Source organism: Tubulanus polymorphus, chromosome 3 (genome assembly GCF_964204645.1).
Source record: "Tubulanus polymorphus chromosome 3, tnTubPoly1.2, whole genome shotgun sequence".
Lineage (NCBI taxonomy): Eukaryota > Metazoa > Nemertea > Palaeonemertea > Tubulaniformes > Tubulanidae > Tubulanus > Tubulanus polymorphus.
Genome location: NC_134027.1, coordinates 22,875,136 through 22,897,795, shown reverse-complemented (window position 1 = coordinate 22,897,795; position 22,660 = coordinate 22,875,136). Strand labels below are relative to the sequence as shown.

At 37.1% G+C, this 22,660-nt stretch overlaps 2 protein-coding genes across 4 annotated transcripts; both read right to left on the bottom strand.

Moving 5' to 3' along the window:
* Positions 1-4,379: 4,379 nt before the first annotated feature.
* LOC141902197 (uncharacterized) lies at positions 4,380-10,210 on the bottom strand. Its single transcript, XM_074789838.1, has 2 exons — positions 10,067-10,210; positions 4,380-10,019 (listed from the first exon to the last, which is right to left on the bottom strand). The coding sequence occupies exons 1-2, from the start codon at positions 10,208-10,210 to the stop codon at positions 4,380-4,382; spliced, it is 5,784 nt and encodes a 1,927-aa protein (XP_074645939.1).
* Positions 10,211-16,618: 6,408 nt separating this feature from the next.
* Positions 16,619-22,572, bottom strand: LOC141902834 (uncharacterized). Of its 3 annotated transcripts, XM_074790748.1 has the most exons (6): positions 22,239-22,572; positions 18,771-18,912; positions 18,492-18,546; positions 17,714-18,064; positions 17,254-17,535; positions 16,619-16,707 (listed from the first exon to the last, which is right to left on the bottom strand). In XM_074790748.1, the coding sequence occupies exons 2-6, from the start codon at positions 18,780-18,782 to the stop codon at positions 16,652-16,654; spliced, it is 756 nt and encodes a 251-aa protein (XP_074646849.1). In that variant the 5' UTR covers positions 18,783-18,912; positions 22,239-22,572; the 3' UTR covers positions 16,619-16,651. The 3 variants fall into 3 exon arrangements, with proteins under 3 accessions (XP_074646849.1, XP_074646846.1, XP_074646847.1); XM_074790745.1 differs by lacking the exon at positions 22,239-22,572 and having other exon boundaries at positions 18,492-18,552; positions 18,771-19,732; XM_074790746.1 differs by lacking the exon at positions 22,239-22,572 and having other exon boundaries at positions 18,771-19,732.
* Between the last annotated feature and the right edge of the window lie 88 nt (positions 22,573-22,660).

Here is a 22,660-nt window from a genome sequence, read left to right as displayed (position 1 = left end):
ACTATAGTATTCTCAGATAGCGGAGGTCCCAAGGTCGAGTCCAGTGCACGAAAGCACATTAACTGCTACTGCGTTTCTCATTAACTCTTACTTGTGTTTCTCATTGATGAATATCAATCTAATGTTGATAGTGGAAATTAAGAAATGAATTTGAAAACTCGATCTAACCTGTCGTTCTTTATTTGCAGAAATGTTGCAATGGAATTACGCGTTAAATGTGTATAGTTTAAGGAGTGTATTCGAAAAAATATACATGCGTCCGTGCGTGCGTCACATCTACCGATCCACAGTACGGGTTTAAGTAGTATTAAGTGAATGAAACTAGGAATCAATGGTTGACTAATATCCACAGCAGATTTTTGTCTAGAAATATTCACGATTATCTCGTCAAACATGTATTTGTGTGAAAATGTCATATAGAAAATCTCTCCATCTCTTTTGCGATTCTCGATTGCGAGTGAAACTGTTACAAGCATTATTGTTGTACGTTTTGATTTTGTTGTTTTCTCACTAGACGAAACCATTCATCATCATAACCGAATTTGCCGCAATGGGAATATAAAAGGTGGATGTCAAATGTGATTATTATTGACAGTAACTTCCAAAACGCCAGTCGGAAATGCATGAAGTTTGACGAAAATTAACCGGTACATTCAATGCGATGGTTATCAATGTAACTAGTCTATAGCGAATCTAGGTGTTCATCTGAAACGAGCTGTGAAGGGGAAGAGATGATTACATAACAGACATTCATGCCATTTGCTCGTCCTTGGGAAAAACGTCAAGTGAACGATTAATGCCATTTATTTCGGGTATGCACAATGGCATGAAGATGTTCGTTATCGCTAAAGGTCCATCAACCATTGATGAAGCTGAGGGTTTTGCACGCCTTTATGAATCGGTCAATTCACTTCAAAACACAGTTCCGATTGCGGGAATATCTTCACCTTCTGATTCTAAATTAAACACTGTTTCGCAAGATGTTTCGGAAATGAAGGAAATAACAAAACTCTTAACCAAACAGATGGATAGTTTTCAGAGAGAATTATTGCGTCTCAAAATTCAAACTGAAAGAATGCACAAAAATTTGCCTACAAGAGACCAAAGAAACTATCAAGGCCGAATCATTTGTCAGCGTTGTGGTAAAACTGGGCACCATGAGTGCACGCGCTATCAGAATCCTAACAATAATTACCAGTATAATAGAAATAACCCACGTCAAAATGGCAGGTCAAATTCGAACTCGGAAAACCAAAACAGACCTGGGTTCAAGGGGTAGACTCTAGGTCTAACAAAGAGAATACAACCCCGACAATCAGCTTAGAAAAAAATGATGAATACACGAACTCTGATGAAGATATAATTACAAAAAGTAATTCCAAAAAATCTAATCACATTTGACAAAAACCCGGTTTCCTCTGCAAGCAAAGTTCACCCATTATTTCGAGCAAAACAAAGTTTAATTTAAAAGAGTCAAACAATCGTGTATCCATCAATGCAACTAAATTACCCCTATGTCCATTTATGACATCGTTAGCGATGACAATAAACGCTAAAATTAATGGTCAATCAGTTGAATGCCTTATTGATACGGGTGCTGGAATTTCGGTTTTGAGCTTGAAAGTATACAATAGTTTAAATGAAAAGCCCGCATTTAAAAAGGGAAGTTTTGAAGAAGCAATTTCAGTACAGGGAAGTAATTTCAAATTATTAGGATTGACCTCGATTAATTTGGATATATATGACGATACAACCACTCATGATTTTTACATAGTTGATAATCTTATTCATGATGTTATTTTGGGAAGCGATTATCTAGAAAAATATAAAGCATTTATTGATTTTGAGAATAGATTATTGACTTTAACAAAAATAGGAGTGGTAGCACCACTTGTTGGTCTAGTAAAATTGCAGCAAGACAAAGTGAGAAAATACCAGCAAATTCTGAAATTTTATTATGGGTAGTGTTCAAGCACCTATATCGAATGGCACTCAAGGGATAGTAAATTCTGATTATAATTTACCAGCAAAATATAAAATATTATGTGGTCAAACATTAGGAACTGTTAATGAACTTTATATACCGGTTCGATTAATGAATGTAAATGACGAGGATGTAATTATACGTAAAGGAACCACATTAGGTTATTTCCTACCACAGTATAGTAATACGGGTAAGGAAATATTTTCTATTGAAGAATCTTCCAACACGGAAGATAAACCAGAAATAAGTGGAATAAGGTCACCATTTAACCAAACTGCAAGCCCATTCATAGAAAATGATGATTTATTGGGAGCTCCAAATGTTGATTGAAGTGAGTCTGATTTAACTAATGAACAGAAAAATGAATTAACGAAATCAAAGGAATATAGGGATTGCTTTGCAAATTCCCCGGAAGAGATAGGTAGAACTAATTTAATAAGAGCCTCAATTGATGTTGAAGGACATCCCCCAATTAGGTCGCGCCCTTATCGAGCTGCACCGATTCTTGAGACAGAAATAGATAGACAAGTATCAAAAATGGTTGATATGGATTTAGTTGAACCATCAGATGCCGCGTGGGCATCTCCAGTGGTTCTTATTAAGAAACCAGATGGTTCTTATAGATTTTGTGTAGACTATAGAAAAGTAAACGCCGTAATTAGGAAGGATGCATATCCTCTGCCAAGAATCGAAAGACTTTTATCTTCATTGGGTCAAAGCAAACCAATCATTTTCACTACTCTTGATTTATTATCAGGATTCTTTCAAACTGAATTAGAAGAAGGGAGTAGAGATATTACTTCATGTTGTACTCAAAGAGGACTTTATAGATGGAAGGTAATGCCTCAAGGCATGGCCAACAGTCCAGGAATCTTTTCCAGACTGATGGATGAGGTCTTACATGGCTTGACTAATGACATATGTATGGTTCATATAGATGATATCATATGCTTTGGTAGTACATGGCAACAACATCTAGATAATTTAAGATGTGTATTTGATAGATTGCGACAGGCAGGACTAAGATTGAAATCCTCAATGCAAATTTGGTTTGAAGTCTGTTAAATATTTAGGACATATCATTTCGGCGGAAGGAATTTCGGTTGATATGGATAAAATAGCCGCTGTTCAAGAATATCCCCAACCATTAACCATTAAGAAACTAAGAGGATTTCTAGATCTGTGTTCTTACTATCGGAAATTTATAAAAGACTTTGCACGCATAGCTCAGCCATTGATAGACCTAACTAAGAAAAGCGTTCCATTTATTTGGTCTGAATCTTGTCAATTAGCTTTTGACACAATGAAGAATAAGTTAACAACCACTCCAATTTTGGCGTATCCAAACTTTGAAATGCCATTTATCTTATTTACTGATGCATCCTCAGAAGCTATAGGTTCTGTTCTGGCACAGATTCATGATGGATCTGAAAGAGTGATTTGCTATGGCACGCGAACTCTCTCGGCCGCAGAACGTAACCTATCCACGACTGAGAGAGAATGCCTAGCGGTAGTTGAGGCAGTTAAGAGGTATGAACCATACATTTATGGCAATAAATTTGAAGTAGTCACCGATCACCACGCGTTAAAATGGTTGATGAATATGAAAGAGCCCAGTGGAAAATTGGCTAGGTGGTCTTTACAATTATCAACATTACAACAATATTTACAATCTTTATGATTTTACGATCACTCATAGAAAAGGGGCGATCCATCAAAATGCCGATGGATTAACTCGATTCGATAAAGTTAAGAAAAGTGAGAAAAGGAGAGATGAAACAGTAGTAGAAAACCAGAAAACTAAACTTTCGGACAAGGAATCCTTGTCTAGCTTAGCAGCAATAATGGCCATGGCCAGTGTGAAGATCAACCGATACGTAAGATTCATGTTCCGTGGCAAAAAATCATTAGGACATTTATTTTCAGACGTCACAAACACGGATGCACGATTAACTACAAACAAATAGAAAATTACCATAAATAAATTTGTATAATTATTGACATAAGAGAATATCTTTATATTAGCAATTTACCGTAATATTTGGCTGTCTAAACCTTCAATTTAAATCTTCACCCTTTACTCAAATACAGCAACACAACCTTACAGGTCTAAATCCATATAACAAGTGACCAAAAATCTCAATATCTGATATATCTATTGAACTATACAAATTCTCAGGCTATAGAATTACCATGACCAGAAACCATGAAATAACAACCATAGAAATATATCAAATACAGTATACAGAATACAATAAAGCAGAATTTCAGGAATTATTCCTTACATACCCGCCCCCTAATTGAGAAACTCAATTAACATAATAACGATAATGTCCAAAAACAAAAACCTATTCTTGACTGTTAAGCACGATGAATCTAAAGTAACAAAAAGAATCTAAAGTTTAATTTCATTTTCGACGAGAACGCACAGCTTATCAATAGGACGCTGAAAAATAGTACCCTTTGCCGTTCTTACTGAAGCCGAACGAACAAAACCTTTTCGATCACGATGGACTTCTGAAATACGCGATAGAGTCCACGAGTTACGGATGGATCCATCGACGATGAAGACAATATCTCCAACACATACGTTTCGTTTCGCAGTATTCCATTTACTGCGAATCTGCAGGAGATGCAAATACTCAGATGTCCACCGCTTCCAGAAAACATTCGCAATATGCTGAACTTGCCTCCAACGACGTCGAGTATATAAATCGGATTTGTCAAATAGTCCGGGAGGAAAAGTAGATCCTTTGTGTAACAGTAATAGGTGATTCGGGGTTAAAGGTTGTAGATCATTTGGATCATTTGATAACGTAGATATAGGTCGACTATTCAAAATCGACTCGACCTCACAGAACAATGTGGATAAATTATCATCATTTAGATTTGAACCTTGTTCTTTCATCAATGAAAACAAGATTTTACGGACGGAACGAATGAGGCGTTCCCATACACCTCCAAAGTGACTCGCACCTGGAGGATTAAAAATCCACTTGACATTGTTCTGCAATAAGAAATCATGGATTTGGTCCTTATTCCAACAATCAATATTCCTCTGTAGCTCTCGATTGGTTCCAACAAAATTGGTTCCATTATCAGATCGAATTAGACGTACATTTCCACGTCGTGCGATAAATCTGCGATAAGCGTTAATACAACCAGATGTGTCCAGAGTAGGCGAGACCTCCAAATGAACAGCCCTAGTTACCAGGCAGGTGAAGATAACACCATAACGCTTCTCAATACAACGACCCCGTTTTACCTCAAACGGGCCAAAGTAATCTGTTCCCGTATTAGTAAATGGCGGATTGTCAGGCAACAATCGCTCTTGAGGAAGATCTGCCATCTTCTGATTACAAACTTGACCACGGTACTTTTTACATAAAACACATTTCCTCGTTATATCCTTAACCAGTTGATTAGCCCTTAAAATCCAGTAACGCTCGCGCAATCGGGCTAACATTGAGCTTTTACCAAGATGCCCGACCGATGCATGAACACTCAACAATATCAATTTCGACACATGAGAACATCTAGGCAATACAACCGGATGTCGTTGTTCATATTCAAGAAAATATGCTTTTCTCAGCCGACCACCAACACGGATTATATCGTCTTCTAAAACAGGATCTAGTTGATACAATTGACTACCTCTGGGAATCAACTTTCTATCATTTGAACGGAGAATCACTAATTCTTTCCTGAAATAATCTTCCTGTACGCATTTAATAATTGCCAGCTCGGCTCTTTGAAGATCATCAGTACTCAGCTTATTGGTATTCAATCGTTCAGCATTAGCGTTTTCACCAGAAAGACGTTTACTTACTCTCAACAGCAAACAATCTTTCAACCTTAAAAACCATGCAACGGCACGTTTGAGTCTATGCCAGCTTGAGTAGTAGTTAAATAGATGTCTTATAGGATCATCATCAGAAACCGAAAGTACAGCATTAGAAGTCTTCTTCAACTCAACATCATCATCACTCAGGGACCGTAAAACACCGTGTTGACATGGCCACTCAGATATTGGCTTCCAAAGGAACTCCGGGCCGTGTAACCATACTACTGAGTTTTGTTCTATACAATCCAGTGACAAACCCCTAGACGCATAATCTGCTGGGTTCAGATGACCATCTACAAACTTCCACTGCTGAATACTTGAACCATCTCTAATTAAATTCACTCTATTCGCTACGAAAGTGTGATAACGAGCAGTCTCATTAGCAATATATTTCAGTACTGCAGTGCTGTCGCTCCAAAAATATACATTTGAAACACTGTACTCCAATTCTTCCAACATCATCTTATTCATCTTAATCAGTAATGCAGCTGCAGCAAATTCCATCCTAGGAACTGTCATTTTCTTCAAAGGAGCTACTCTGCTTTTAGCAAATATAAAACAACAATGTACTTGACCATTTTCATCTTCAAGGCGCAAATATGATACAGTGCCGTACCCAACATCACTTGCGTCCGCAAAATGATGCAGCTGACAAGATTTCGAAGAACCATGAAACCATTGAGGTTTGAAGCATCGTGATATAGCCAACTCTTCAAGGCCAGGTAAACCTTCCTGCCATTTCTCCCAAACTTTCAGATATTTTTCAGGAATTTCTTCATCCCATGAAAGCTTCTCTCTACATAAGTCCTGTAGCAGAATTTTCACCGGCAGTACATATGGGGCAGCAATACCCAAAGGATCATAGACTGTGCTGACCGTTGACAAAATCCATCTGCGTGTATTTGGTTGATGCTTAGAAGTTATCCTGAAGCCATAAGTGTCGTTCTCTATATTCCAGTGGACGCCCAATGCTCTTTCTGTTGGCGAACCAAAATCCAGACTCTTCAACTCCTTGCAAGATTTAGCAAGCTCTTCCTCTGGCAAACTTTCAATTACAGAACGATCATTACTTACAAACTTGGTGAGTCGAAAGCCCCCTTCTTTACACAGAGATATCAGTTTCATCACAAATTCTGGATTTTGACCATCTTGTTGTACACGAGACTTCAAACAGTCATCAACATAGAAGTTTTTCAAGACTGTATTGGTAACTTCTACTTCATACTTGCTAACGTTGTCAGTGGCTGTCCGGCGTAAAGCCCAGTTAGAACAACTCGGGGATGAGATTGCCCCAAATAAGTGAACTAACATACGGAATGGTAAGGCTTTCTTGTTCAAATCACCATCCGGCCACCATAAGAATCTCAAGCAGTCTTTATCATCCGGTGCAACCCTTACTCTATAAAACATAGATTCTATATCTGCCATTATTGCGGTTCTTTCTTGTCTGAAACGTATCAACACACCAACCAAAGTGTTAGTCAAATCTGGCCCTTGTAACAATTGAGAATTCAAAGACACTCCACCATAAAGTGCAGGACAATCGAAAACGACACGGACTTTTTCAGGTTTTTTGGGGTGATATACCCCGTGATGAGGTATATACCATATACGACCATTTTCCAAACGCAAATCTTCATTAGGAACCTGTTCCGCGTAGCCTTTAGCCAATATATTGTCCATAAATACATTATAGTCATGTCGAAACTTGTCATTTTTCAACAGCTTATTTTTCAGATTTGACAGTCGTTTCTCAGCATGCCGAATATTATTGGGAAACCTCAAATTCTTGTCACGCCATGGCATTGGTAATTGGTACTGTCCATTCTCTATTTTTACATTGGACTCCATCATCGTCATAAATTTATGATCTTCAACTGACCATTGTTTTTTATCTTCAGCAATTCGCTCAGGAAAGTCAAAATCTATAGCTTCCTGAACCAATTGATCAAGAGAACTCACAGCACAGCTGATTTTGTCAACAGTGTCGGTAACTATATCATCGTCTTCATCACCAGATCTAATAACATTCCAGGCGACCCATCCTAGTCTAGTTCTGGAAGCATGTGGTGATCCAGCAGGGCCTGTCCGTAACTCGAACGGTGTGTATGCATCCGCAATATTATTGCCAATCAACAGACCAATTTCTGCATCTATCTTAGGCAATTTAACATCACTCATGTGCGACCATTTACGGATGTCATCTTCTGTTGGCACATGCAGTGGTGAAACTGGCATCTGCTCTGTAGTATAAACAGCAGGCATGAAAACTACGTCTTCAGTTTCCAAACCTCTGACTTCTAAACAATGAACAATCTGAGTATCAAGCATTGTAGACCTCGCCATAGTGTCGAGATTCAATCTCACTTTCTTGCCAATACCGCCGATCTGCTTCAACAACGACGAAGTACAAAAAGAAATACTACTTCCAGGATCTAGGAAGGCGAAAGTTATCACTTCTGGAATTCTTCCCTTCACTTTCACTCTAACTGGAAGTATAGCCATAGTACAGAATCCATCTGTCTTCTTTTCACCATCATTTATGGCGCCACAGGGAATTCCATCTTTTACATCTGATATCGTGTTCTGATTCTGATCTCTTCGTGTCATAATTGCTGGGTTTTCAGGAAGTGACCTAGAATCATCATGCAGTACACTTGGATGCAACCGTTTACATATATCACAGTTCATCTTCAATCTACAATTTCTCTTCTGATGTCCAGATCGGAGACAACCCCAACAGAGGCCTTTTCTTTTAAGAAAAGATATTTTTTCTTCAAAGACCACATTAGACAGGTCTTTACAATCATTTAATACATGATCGCCAGCGCAGTATATACATGGTTTCTTCAATGCAAGATTAAATGAGTTTTGTTGATTCGTATGAGAAATGCTCCCCGTCTGTGCAGCAACAGTATTTCGGCTACCCTGTGATATTCGCAGAGACTTTTTGTCTTTCTTCTGATCTAACGCAGCAGCCATCATATCTTTACCAAAAATCGGGTCGTTCACCTTTTTTGACTCCTTCCGTACAAAACTCACTAAGGTATTCAGATTTATAGTATTACCAGCAGAGCGCGTTGTCTGTACTATAGTTCTCCATCTATCTTGAAGCGACCATGGTAATTTACCCACCAACTTCCTCAGATTGTCAGGGTACTCAAGAAGTTTCAATGCATCTATATCTTTCACAGCATTCTCTACTTCTAACAAGAAAATCGAGAATTCGTCCAAGCCTTTACTGTTGTCTGACTTAATCATAGGCCAGTTTATAGCTTTCTTTAACAAAGCATTTGCAATGATCGCCGAGTCACCGTATCGTTCTTCAAACTCTGTAAGAACAGCTTGATATCCTCGTGTTGAACCAATATAGCTAAGACCTGTTACAATTCTATTTGCCTCACCAATTGTGAATTGTTCGAGAAAGTTTAGCCGTTCATCGTCGTCGTCCGTATTCTCAGCAATTCTAGAATTGAACTGACGGATGAAACGCCGGTATTCAAGAGGATTTCCGTCAAATTTTTTTATTTCAACAAACGGCCTTTTGATATGCTTCACAATCGAATCTAGACCTCTTGGTTCCGCATTAACAACGCTTCCGACATCAGATGGCATGAACGTAGTAGCACGTGGATTCAAAGGTCTGTAAGAACCATCATTTTCAGCTATTTCATTTTTCAGAAATGTAGGAAATGGTTCAGGAAGGAACGATTTATCATCAATCATTGACTTATTCGATTCCCTATCTAAAAGTGTTTCAATCACGTTACTCTTCGCTTCACTAACTTCCAGCTGCGTATTCAAATCTAAAAACTCTTCTTGTTGTTTCAGCCGCAATTTCTCAAGCTCAAGAGTCTGTTTTTTCTTCATACTATTCAGCAAGACATTAAGCTCTGCTTTTCTCTGTTCTTCTTTCAAACGAGCAGATATTATGGAGCTACCCTTACTCAAATCAGAGCGTACTGAACTAGCTTTTGATCTAACAGACTTCCTGGATTCAGCAGACCGTTTCGATCTTGCGAGTACCGACAAAGTATTTTCAGCCGCCATTTTGACTTGGTTGAAGTATGTATTCATCTCGTTACTTTCGACCGACAAATTCTCTTTTTCTTTAGAACTGAGTAGAAGACAGTACTCATCTGAAACTTGCAAGAAATTCTCGTACGTCTTGATCCAGTCTTTGTATGAATTCTGGACAACATCATAGTCACTGTGCTCAATAACTGACAGAAGAGTACTAGACAGATGTTCAGCTTCTTCAGGAGACTTTTTCTATCTTTCAGTTTATTCTCCTTCTGGTATTCGACACCTTTTTCGGTCAGCGACCTATTTCTTGTTTCTTTTGGCCTAACATCTTGTTGGCCAGTTGCTGCTGTAGCCATTATTACGTTAATAAAATGTGAAGATCAACCGATACGTAAGATTCATGTTCCGTGGCAAAAAATCATTAGGACATTTATTTTCAGACGTCACAAACACGGATGCACGATTAACTACAAACAAATAGAAAATTACCATAAATAAATTTGTATAATTATTGACATAAGAGAATATCTTTATATTAGCAATTTACCGTAATATTTGGCTGTCTAAACCTTCAATTTAAATCTTCACCCTTTACTCAAATACAGCAACACAACCTTACCGGTCTAAATCCATATAACAAGTGACCAAAAATCTCAATATCTGATATATCTATTGAACTATACAAATTCTCAGGCTATAGAATTACCATGACCAGAAACCATGAAATAACAACCATAGAAATATATCAAATACAGTATACAGAATACAATAAAGCAGAATTTCAGGAATTATTCCTTACAGCCAGGAAGGACCGGAGGATGTTTCGGCTGACTAAGCCAGAAAATGGAGAGGTACCCTCCAGTTTAATAAGACCCACTGACTCGAGGTCAATTTTTTGCCCAAAGAGGCTTTGTTTAATGATAAACCCATAGAGGTAGTTATTTCGCCTGACGAGGCTGTGTTAAATGAAAAACCCATAGAGGTAGTTATTTCACGCAAAGAGGCTGTATTTAAAGAAAACCCTGTTGAGGTGACAATATATCCCGGAGAGGGAATATTAGATAATCACATGGTGGCTGATAGTAAGCACATGGAGGTTAATATTAAACCCTCAGAGGTAATTATTAGTGAAACGCGACCAGAAGATAGTCGTGATATTCTTAAAGTGTGAAAAGTAATGATGATGACAGTTATGAAACTGAACAATATAGAAACTCTGGTTTTCTAAACACGAATCGCCAACTACTGAATATTGATACAACAGAGCTCCTTGAGGAGACTTTTAATTTCAAGAAAGCAAAAGGAAGATAAGGAATTAAGTAAGATGATGAATTATTTAATTGATGGTATTTTACCTGATAACGAAGTTGAAGCAAGACGATTAATAGTTGAAAGTGAAGATTATTTCATAAAAGATGATATATTAAAACACTTCAAAGTAGACAAAGGAATTGCTTATGAACGGACAGTAATCCCTAAATCTTTAAGATCAGAAGTCTTATATTGGACGCATAATGATTTGTCAGCAGGACATTTCGGTCAGGCAAAAACATATTTGAAAATGAAACAACGATATTTCTGGAAGGGTATGTATGCAGATACCACCCATTGGATTAAAAGTTGTGAAGACTGTGCAACTCGCAAACCATTACCGCATCCGACTAAAGCACCATTAAATCCTATAAAAGTAGAAGGTCCATTCGAAAGAATAGCTTTAGATTTCTTAGGTCCACTAAGGAAAACATCATCTGAGAAGAGTTATATCCAGGTATGTACTGATTATTTGACGAAATACCCGGAAGCTTTTGCGTTAGAGAATATGGAGGCAGTAACCGTTGCTAGGATACTATATAATGAAATTATAGTTTGTCGGTATGGTTGTTTTTAAAACGTTGCTCACTGATTAGGGTCAGAACTTTCAGTCTAATTTGATAAAGGAAGTTTGTGCTCTATTTAATACACAGAAAGTTAGAACTACACCCTATCATCCCATGTGTGACGGATTAGTAGAAAGATTTAATAAAACATTGTGTAATTCTTTATCTATGTATGTAGGAACGAAACAAAAGGATTGGGACAAATTTATACCAGGTTGTCTCTTTGCATATCGATGTAGCCCTTGTAATTAATCCACGTTATTTTCACCATACTTTTTGATGCATGGGAGAGAACCGGTTTTGCCAGCTGATGTTGCTTTAGGAGTACAATCCAAATTAGTCAGTTCCGACCGCGAATATTTAGAGCATATTGTTGAAAGTATTCATACAGCCCAATGAATAGCATTAGACAACCTTGAAAGGTCACAAAGGAGAATGAAAGAAAAATATGACAAGAAAAGCAATCCTAGATCGTAAAACCCTGGTGATTATGTATGGATCTTTTCACCACATTTAAAGAAAGATGTCATGCGAAAGTTTGCGCATAAATTTACCGGTCCTTTTGTGATCCTTTCGAAGATGTCAGATGTGACTTATAAGGTTTACAATGTAAGGGAAAATAAACCAACAGAACAAGTAGTCAATGTTAATCGAATGAAGCCGTATACGCATCCCGATGATAGACTTATCGATATTGATTATGTCGATGACAAAGATGTGGAATCAGAAAATTTAGAAGTTGAAAGGGCTAATGAGAATTTAGAATTAGAACATAATGAAGATTTAAATCAAGAATTAGAATCTGATGAGAAAAATTCAAAAATAACGAATTGAGTAGTAGTGATAGTGAAGATGGAGATCCGATTTATCAAGTAGAAAGATTTGTCCGTTCCAGATTGAATAAGTCAACTAAAAAGATGGAATATCTCATAAAATGGAAAGGGTATCCGGACTCTGAAAACACTTGGCAACCTGAATGTTATATCTTCGACAAACACCTTTTAGAAGAAACCTTTCAGAAAAAACGCAAACATACACGAAAGAGAAGACTGTAGTTTACATTAGGGTAAAAAGAAAGTTCACTAATTTATTACCAATAACCATTAATTGAGTAAATAATATATAAAGAAAAAAAAAAAATATATATATATATATATATATATATATATATATATACATACGAGAAATAAAAGAAGTCACTTTGGAATTAGTTAGTGGGGATGTGAGTACTTTTATTTCGTTGTATACCACGCAGGGTCATCCTCTAGCCATGGATCTGACCCAGATAATATATCCGGCAATAGAGTTAGAAAGAGAGGGGTTCCTTCATTTCCTAAGAATCACGTGGAATAGAAATTTTGCTTATATACGGATGAATGACGAAATTGTAGCAGATGCACCCGAGCGTATATATCTGCCATTTTGCCAATTATGGGCTGTTCGATACCTACTTCGTAGGCCTTTTGGGATGTTTCTATGGATAAAATATAATGATCTATTAATTCCAATTCCGGGCGGGAGATATGAACGCAGGGAACCTTGGCTGGGGAATGCGTTGAGAATGGGGGGTCTTCCACAGTCCCAAAGTACCTCTAACAGTGCCCCCATGCTTTCTAATTTTCCACAAATGTGTAACGAAGAATACCCTCAGTTAGTTCCTTAAACAAATTCTAGCGACTAATTTCATTGCGTCGTGTGTTCAATCCGTAGTAGTCACTATAGTAGAGTAGAATGGATAAACTTATGTTAGTCTCTAGTGCTAAATATTCTATTCTTACGGACAAAGAGGGACTTAATTCCCAGAATATATTGATGGTATATACTTTTAATTGACTTTATTTGATATGTTATGAATATGTATGTATATGGTAGCAGTTGATCATTACAGCAATTTAGTGGGAAGGATTTTTTTTTTATAACTTGTGTCTTGCAATTTTCTTTATCGTGGCTATGGGTTTTTTTTTTCTTTTAATAAATTTAATAAAGATATAATTATAAGGTAATTTCCACTATTCCGAGTTCTTGGGAATGCAACACCTCATGCATAATCGGCTCGTGGCGTAACGCATCACTGGAAGGTGAGACACGTCACTGGAATCGTGATCGCGCGTCGCGAGAATTTCTTTGTTCGCGTGTGTAATGTATGCGCGTGTGATAGGTAGGGTCTGAAACACGGCCCCGGCCCCGGCCGCGGCCGCGGCCACACGTCTGAAACACGGTCCCGGCCCCGGTCCCGGCCGCGGCCGCACACGTCTTAAACACGGCCGCGGCCGCTCTTTGTTTTCGTTTAAATGGTCAAATGAAAGAAAAAAAGAGATTTTCTACTATCTATCTCTCTCTCTATATAGACTATTTTACTTTTGAACGGTTAAGCTTCAATCGACTCAGTCATTTTGGCCCAAACCAGATGCCTATCTATCTACCCTTTTGCTTTGCGATGAGCTATAATCAAATTTTGATAAGATAATACATTTAGTTAGTATGAGTTTTTTATGTAGTGGCTATAATATCAGTGGGAAGGCAGGAATCTGGACCCCAAGACCACCCCCTAAATCTGCCACAGGAAAAAAGGTTTCATGGAGAATCAGATGACACTATAGACAAGAGGCTATATATTGACATAACATGCTAAACCTAAGATCCATAAACTTAAGATCCCCAAATAGGGCCTATAGTTATTTTATCATACTTGAATGAATCCTTAATATTACGTTTGCCAGACTGGCGGAGATGTTTTGCAGTCTTTTGGGTTTGTTTGCGTGAAAGTAAGATTTTAGCAAAATCACCCTAAAAGGTTTGAATGCATTTCTATGAAATGTTTCATAGTTTACAAATTAACAAGTCGCCTTAAAATCAAGATTGTTGATTTTCTCTAAAGTTAGTTTTATCTATCTCCAGGTGACCACTCTTGATTCGCCAAGACAACAGTCTCTTTTAATCGATTTTATTCAACTAAGAAACCCCTGAGATAACGCTCCGCGTTATAGCATTACAAGTTCCACACGTAATTTACAGGCTCCTTTCATTAATTTTTCAAATTTTTTATGCATACATGCAGTATTTATGTTAATCTGACCATGGTAGTTGACAGACCGCACGAAGAAGCGGCTCAATATTTCAGGGGCCTTAGGCTTTTTTGGTTCTTAGGTTAAGTAAAGACCTGCATTGAGAGTGCATTACTTTGTGCCAACAAATCAACTTTTCTACCTTAAATGTGTCACCCACACAATACCCGAAAAGCTCGTATGGATAATTTACTTTGGGGAAACTGAATTATTAACCTCCTTCGACTGGTGATTCTAATTTGGGTGAGAGTATGTTTTGTTGCCTGTTTTTTCTTTTGTTGTTGAATATTATGTATTGATCACTAGTTGATCATTGTGGGATAAAATGAACACTATTGTTTGTTTGTCCATTTTCTGAAAATCATAGCAGATAAGCATCTGGTTTGGGGCAAAATGACAGAGTCGATTGAAGCTTAAACCGTTCAAAGTTGAAATAGTCTATATTTGGACTTTTGATAGATAGTAGAAAATCTCTTTTTTCTTTCATTTGACCATTTAAGCGAATAAAAGAGCGGCCGCGGCCGTGTTTAAGACGTGTGCCGCCGCGGCCGGGGCCGGGGCCGTGTTTCAGACCCTACCCGTGTGATATGATGGTACTCGATTACCACATTGTTAGAAAAGTGAAAAGAGATATGATTATCTAGTTGTATCTACTTTCGCTATCGTAAGGATTGATCGTTCCGCATAATACGAAGACAAAATCGTCGAATGCCACACTAAACTTTTTTATTGGACTATATATATGATATGTATACTCGAGTTTTTACGAAATGAACTTTTATCCGACGTGAAGATAGAAAAATTAATATGAACTTTTATCCGATGTGAAGAACAAATATTAACTCTTATCCGATGTGAAGGAAAGAATGTGAACTTTAACCTGATGTGAAAGAAAAATTTGGACTTTACTCTGATTATGTGATTCATTATATTGTAACAGAAACAAAATCTGCTGCATTTATTTTAATATTATGTAAACTTTTGACTGAAAAAAAATCAAGATTTTTTTTTCGTGAAGAGGGGAGCCATGTGACGACGCGGTCATCGTCACATTACTAAATCTATCATCCTGGTATAAATTCATTAAATAATTAAATATCTTAGATATTCTGTCAAAGACTATTAACTTCCCTATCATAAATCATGTTCACAAAAATATAAAGCTCTTAAATATTATCAACTTCCCTATCATAAATCATGCTCACAAAAATTAGTTCTCTCAAAAAATTGTAACTTTACTCTCGGGTTTTCCGGGTAGAGTTGTCTATCAAAAAATAATTGTTCTGGTTTTCCCCATCGAAGATTGGTTTTCCCCATCGAAAATTGGTTTTCCCCATCGAAGTTGGGTTTTCCCCATCGAACTTTGGTTTTCCCCATCCGGACGTTGTCTATTAAAAATAATTGTTTTCTGGGAAATACTGAATCATAACTTAGATACCAGGAAGATAGATTAGTATAAATAGGCCAAAAATTTTACACTTGGGAGAAGAGTTCTGACCAAACTCTCTGGATAGAAATATATTTTGTAAGCTGCCGCAAAAAGAAAAGAAGTCATCAATAAAATTCATGATAGATTAAACTTGCACTTGGTGTTGATCAGATGTGAAAGGGACAACAAGAAAAAGACAGTTGTTACACGAAAGATAGCCTTTTAAATGAAATCGATTTTAGGGCGTTTGTAAAGCGTTTGTTAAATAGGTGTTTAAGGGCATTTGTAAAGCGTTCGTTTATTTCCAAGATTCTGTCTACCCTTCTGCCTCGATTTCAATCACAGAATCTACGGCAGTAAAGTCATGGCTAAAACAAATCTGCTTTTTTATTTTCGGAATTTCAAAGATATTCTTCGGATCTCTGGTTAACGAACACAGAATAGCTCAAAGTGATAGCAATATCTTCTGATTAGGATAAAATCTGAAAATTAAAAAGCGACATTTTAGATGAACTCCATTTTAAACTACAGGGGCCCGTTGCACAGTCATGGCTTAGACTTAAGACCAGTCTACGACTGTGCAACTAGCCCCTGGGGCTGGTTCCTCAGGTGAGACTTAAGTCAACAAATGGTCTTAAATTTTAAGACTGGTCTTAGGTTGTTAGATTGGCTATAGAACTAAGTTGGTCTTAGACTGGCCTTAAGTCTAAGCCCTGACTATGCAACCGACCCCGGAGAAGCTAATGAGTTTTGTTCAGCATTCAATCCCTTAACTGTTTTATTTCATCTATCTAATTATGCGTTGTGACGACTAGCAGCAATTCACCCCTTTCACTGCCGGTATTTTTAAAATTTTATAATCAATTGACCCTCTTCTGTCACTTATAATTAGTGGTCTTTGAAGGTATATACTACTGAATTTAACTCATGTAAGTATCATTCAATGCAGAAATCTAACAAAGTTTTTTGCTAAGATAGATAAAACGCATGTGTAAATTAATTTTTTAGACAACACAATATATACTTACATTGAACATTGATAGTAATACTACCAGTCTTTGTTCCGTTTAGATTACTGTACGTTACGTAACATGTATAAACACCCGAATCAGTTCTCCTGATTTGTGTAAAACTGAGTTTATTATTAGACTGTCCTGATAGATTGACACCACTACATCTATACGTCAGTCCTGTAGCACCAAAGTATGAACCGTCACATGCGATTGTTAATGGTGAATTCTCATGTACTGTGACGATGTTTTTGTAGGCAGTGGTTGCTCGAAATGTAAGAACTGGTCCACTGAGATGTACTGTAAATGAGAAACTACGTTTAAAAACAATGAGATTTTACGTCTTATTTGAAAACATAGTTGAATAGATATCAAGCAGATACGTTTATAAAGTAAACAACATATGTTGATGGCAAATGTTTCACTTTCAGCGGTTCCTTCAAAAATGAAATTTTGTTGAATTATTTGTCATTCTCACCTACTACATCTAATACTGTTCCACTTCCTTGGAACATGTTCATGTAGTTACATTCCCACCGTCCAGCATCAGCTATCCTTACATTAGTGATACGTATACCATAACGTCCAGCTGTGACGTTGCATTGCGCAGTGTACCGGGATTCAGAGATGGCTCCGCGTGGACAGTTTGTCTTATCGAAATGGAACTGTACTGAAGGGCTACTGAATGTCATTCTGTGACTGCAGAAAGCTTTACTGGGTGGCGAGACCTGACATTGTACGTGAGTTGCGCCACCCTGTTCTACAACTGCCGGTGTTGCAACTGTCGTGATCGTCGTATCCGCTGCGTCTATACAATTCTGCAGCTCTCCTGAAAATATTCAATAATTATTTTCCATACCATTTCTCTTATGAATCGTAAATATGTACAGAAGCCTGCCTCATTTGGACATTGGAAAAATTCTTTGAACAAAAGAAAAATCCTCATTTTGAATATTTTTTCCAAGTTTTGAGAAAAATCGGATTTGGGCCGAGATATCCGATTACTCCCTTTTCAGTTCAGTTTTCTTTTATTTCCTCGAATCAATTTTCCCCTCATTTCAACCCACGTGATTTGAGAAACCTAACTGGTATATGCGTATCCTTGATTAAAGTGTTGTGCTATATCAAATTTAGATATTGTAACACTTTGACAATAAAGTTTGTATATTATTTAGATCTTCTCATCATCACCTACAAACCTACATTCACGACGTTATATTATTTCCGTAGTTATATATCTATATTCAGTTATTTACCGTTTAATCCCCTGCACATCATTAGACATAACACCACAATCGCTGCCAAACCCATCTGTATCTTAAATAGAACAATTTTTTTTTTCAAATATCCTGAACTGAAAAGCCGCTGAGGATACATGTGAGGTAATGACACTCATGGCATATTTCCATGTTTATACAATTCTTGCAAAATACAACGATAGTTATAGCTAATCGAAAAAGATCACCAAGACTTTAATGGTGTATACATGTATAAGGATATTTGATTAAGGTTATGAAATAGCCCAGTATTCTTACCTTTCTATACATGCTGCATATAGTTTCAAAACTCTTCAAGTTTCAAAACTATCTTTTTATCGAAATAAGACACGATCCGCAGAAATACTTGTGAAAATCGATCTATCAGCTCCTGTCCATCAAGAATATGAACATAATCATACTAAAATGATAGCAAGTAAGAAAAAGAATATCCGCATGACTTTTAGGAAGGCAGAGGGACGTATAAACCCTAGACCCGCGCATTGTATCATGTTCTGTTTTGAAGTGGTTCAACTAGGAACTTACTAATTCTTTATCAGTACTCAACATTACAGTTTTGAAAAGAATCACGCTCTAAGATCACGTACTTCGATTTCCGATTTCAAAATCAAACCCCCTGTTTCGTTCCCGGCAGGTGTGGTGGGTCTGTAAGGGACACCAAATCAAACGAAATTTAATCGCAAAAGTTTTAACAATTACCAGTCAAATAAATAAGAGATTAAGATCACGCGTAAATAAGTGAAGTGGCTACGTAACTATTTGTGTAGCGGACTTAATATAGGTTATTGGAAAAGTATTAAACAAGAGACTACGCGGATCCAGCTGAAAATTTCCTTCGTATCACAGTCAACTCTGCTTAACTCGTATCTTTGGGGGACAGGTGATTTTTCATGGATTAACAGACGGAAGGTGACTTTCAATTCCCCGCATCCCCGAAGTTGTCATACAACCCGTACCTTGTATACACCTTACAAATACGTAAATGCCTGGATATTACTTAGACAATAATAAGTTGTTGAAAATGAATTGCGTTTTACATTTACCGTACTGTATTGAATATCAATGAGGTTAACCCAAAAATCTTCGAAAGCCTGTAGCAGAGATGACTCCATTTGTTTCGGTGTCGCGATTTCGTGAACATACATAAAATTGGAACGGTTATTCCGATTGTTCAGAACCTGAGGAAAACTAAAACTGGCTCCCACTCGGTGAACCAGCCAATGACACTAGTCACACGGTATGACTACCTACATATGTTTCTGGTTTTGCGCTGACTGTGCCAGCATGTTATATTTAAGTAAATGAACCGAAAATCTAGTACAGATTAAGCAAAATAAATACGAGCCATTTCTACGATTTAAATTAATTATTTGTCAAAGGTTTTTCAATATACTACATCTCAAAGTATAATGTACATTTCGAATATATAGACTAGGTCGTGGTCACGCCTCAAGTGACGGTTCCTATTACCCCCGATAGATGGCAAACTAGTCGAGCCTGGCTGCTGACACTGAGTCAGCATGCTCTATAGAGAGCTCACAAGCGATTGTATATACTCTACACACACAGGCAGTATGTACTGGTTGTCGTCGACTTTTTTGGTTGCGTGACCTCAACTTGACCTCAGGTTTTGGGGGGTCCTACCTTGCACCCGTAGGTCCAAACTTTTTATAACTAACATTTTCTGGTAAAGATACCTATTAGCTTCATAACAGATATTGGTTTTAGGAGGGTCTCTACACTGGAAATGTATCGAACTTTACATAGAAATCATATGACAATAAAGGCCAAAATTAATTCCCCCACATTGAATGGATAATGAAGAAATATATCCCCAGCGAATTAACGAAATAAACTTATTCGGCGGCACAAAATACCAAGATACTAAAAAACACTAAAATCACTTAAATACTAAAACACTAGGATGCGCATTATATGTATACTTCTATTGATAAAACGGTGGACTCTCACACTTTGGACATACCAGGGACAACAGTGTAGTATAAATTGAGCTTGTCGACACTCTTTGTTCTACCACCCGGATGGTGGCGCTACTGAGATTTATGCCCATATTCGCTATATCCATTATTATCGTATCCCCTATGCACGTTCGTTTATTTTCTAAATGTAGTAAATTAGGAATTTTTATAGATTTTTGTAACCTCTATGTGCCAATGTTTCGTTAGGGGAATTCCATTCTATTCCCGACGATCGCTCGATTTTCGTATATTTCTCATCCCATTTTCGCGCTTTTGACTATAAAAGTGAAACTACATTACACGCGTGTGTAATCGAGAAATGTTTAAAACTTAAAATCTAAACTTTGGTATAAATTTCAATTAGAATCACTGTGACGCTGAATTCCAGTATTGAAAAACATTAATTTACAAATAACCCAAGAGTTTTACTGTTCTAACGTTAATGTTAGCGAGCTACAGGACCAAAGTTCCTTCATTTGTGTATACATTAGTGCTTCGATACACGTCAACGACTCATACCTTTACTGCTTAGGTGTTTTACTGCTTTACTATCGAATGATAACACTTTTATTCAGAATTATGGTTCTCGATATTTTAGAAAATACAGTGCACGCAATTTATAGTTTACTAAATTCTTTATTTTCACTAAACAAGGTTCTAACAATTTTCAATTTTGAAAAAACATGGTTTGAATTTTTCAATAGGAAAATACTATACGGTTTGGACAAAATAACATTAGTTAAAATTACGGTTTGATTATTTTTCGATTTTACATATTCGAGGTTTGAATATTTTTTCATTTGAACTCCAACCAACGAGTTATTATAGGTGACACGAAAATGACGTCATCGATTCACGATTGTAATTTTAATGACTACGTCGATGAAGGTAAAATCGAATGAGCTTCAACTACCCAAAAGGGAATGGATATTACATATATGACAGTCATGCTTTGAGCCATTTAAAATTGATAGCTCAATGTTATTCTGAGTCCGCAGAAATTGCTACTGGGTGGTGAAACCTGACATTGTACGACAGTGGTGCCACCTAGTTTTACATCTACTGGTGTTGCAACCGTCGTGATTGTCGTATCCTCTGCGTCTGTACAGTTCTGCTGCTGTCCTGAAATATTTAGCAAGTTCCTCATTACCAACTAACAAGTGAAAATGGAAGTTTATCGATTGTCAACTTTTTCCAGCCATCATTTCCCCATATGATGATATCGAATACGTTTCGATTTTCATTTAGTTAAAAACAAAAGCTTAGATAGACTACCACCGAGTTAATCAGTGATGAGTCATAAAAAAAAACATTTCATTCACTGAAGTAACCAACTCATTTAATGGGATACCGGCGATACTACTGAAGGATGCGAGGATTCAGTGATAATCCGCCAGGTGTCGCTAGCCGCACTCGGTTACCGCACTGCGATTTTTTCCATATTTCAATTAAATTCTAGTCAACTTTTCCCGTTTGTAAATCCATTTTCAGTGAAATTAATACCATTCACTGAATGGGAAAGGGAATCTTATATCTAAGCGATGACGTGTTTAATAATATTCGGATTTTGAAGTCTAAAAATCAAGCTCAAATTCCGTTGAAAATGAAGTGATTTTCACTACGAATAACCCAGTTGCAATCTTGTGTTGCAATGTTCTACCTAGATGAAAAGTTAAGTAAGATAAATTCACGCTCTAAGCTACGTGAATTTTACATTGTTTCTGTAGTTAAATAGATGTCGACTTACCGTTTATTTCTGTGCACATCATTAAACATGACACCGCAATCACTAACAAACCCTTCTGTAATCGTGAACTGGTTTAGCATAAACCACGGTCCGCTTAAAGTTGGAATATCAGCGAGGCTGCATGCTTGACTCTTTCCGACAAAATCTTTTGTCTTTGGACTAACGGAAACTGCATTCATAGTAATCACTTTGGATGAAGTAATGTGGCTCCTGATCTTTACCTGTCTATACATGCTGTTTATAATTGCTTCTCGAAACACCACAGAATATCTTTAAGAAAATAGGCACGAAAGAGCATAAACGATACCACAGTGCCCTCTCCAAGTGCTGCACGAAAAGGGTGAAATATTACCGAATCTATGTTAGCGTGAAATATAATTAACAACTATAGTAGAAAGTAATACTGAAAAACGACAAAGAGA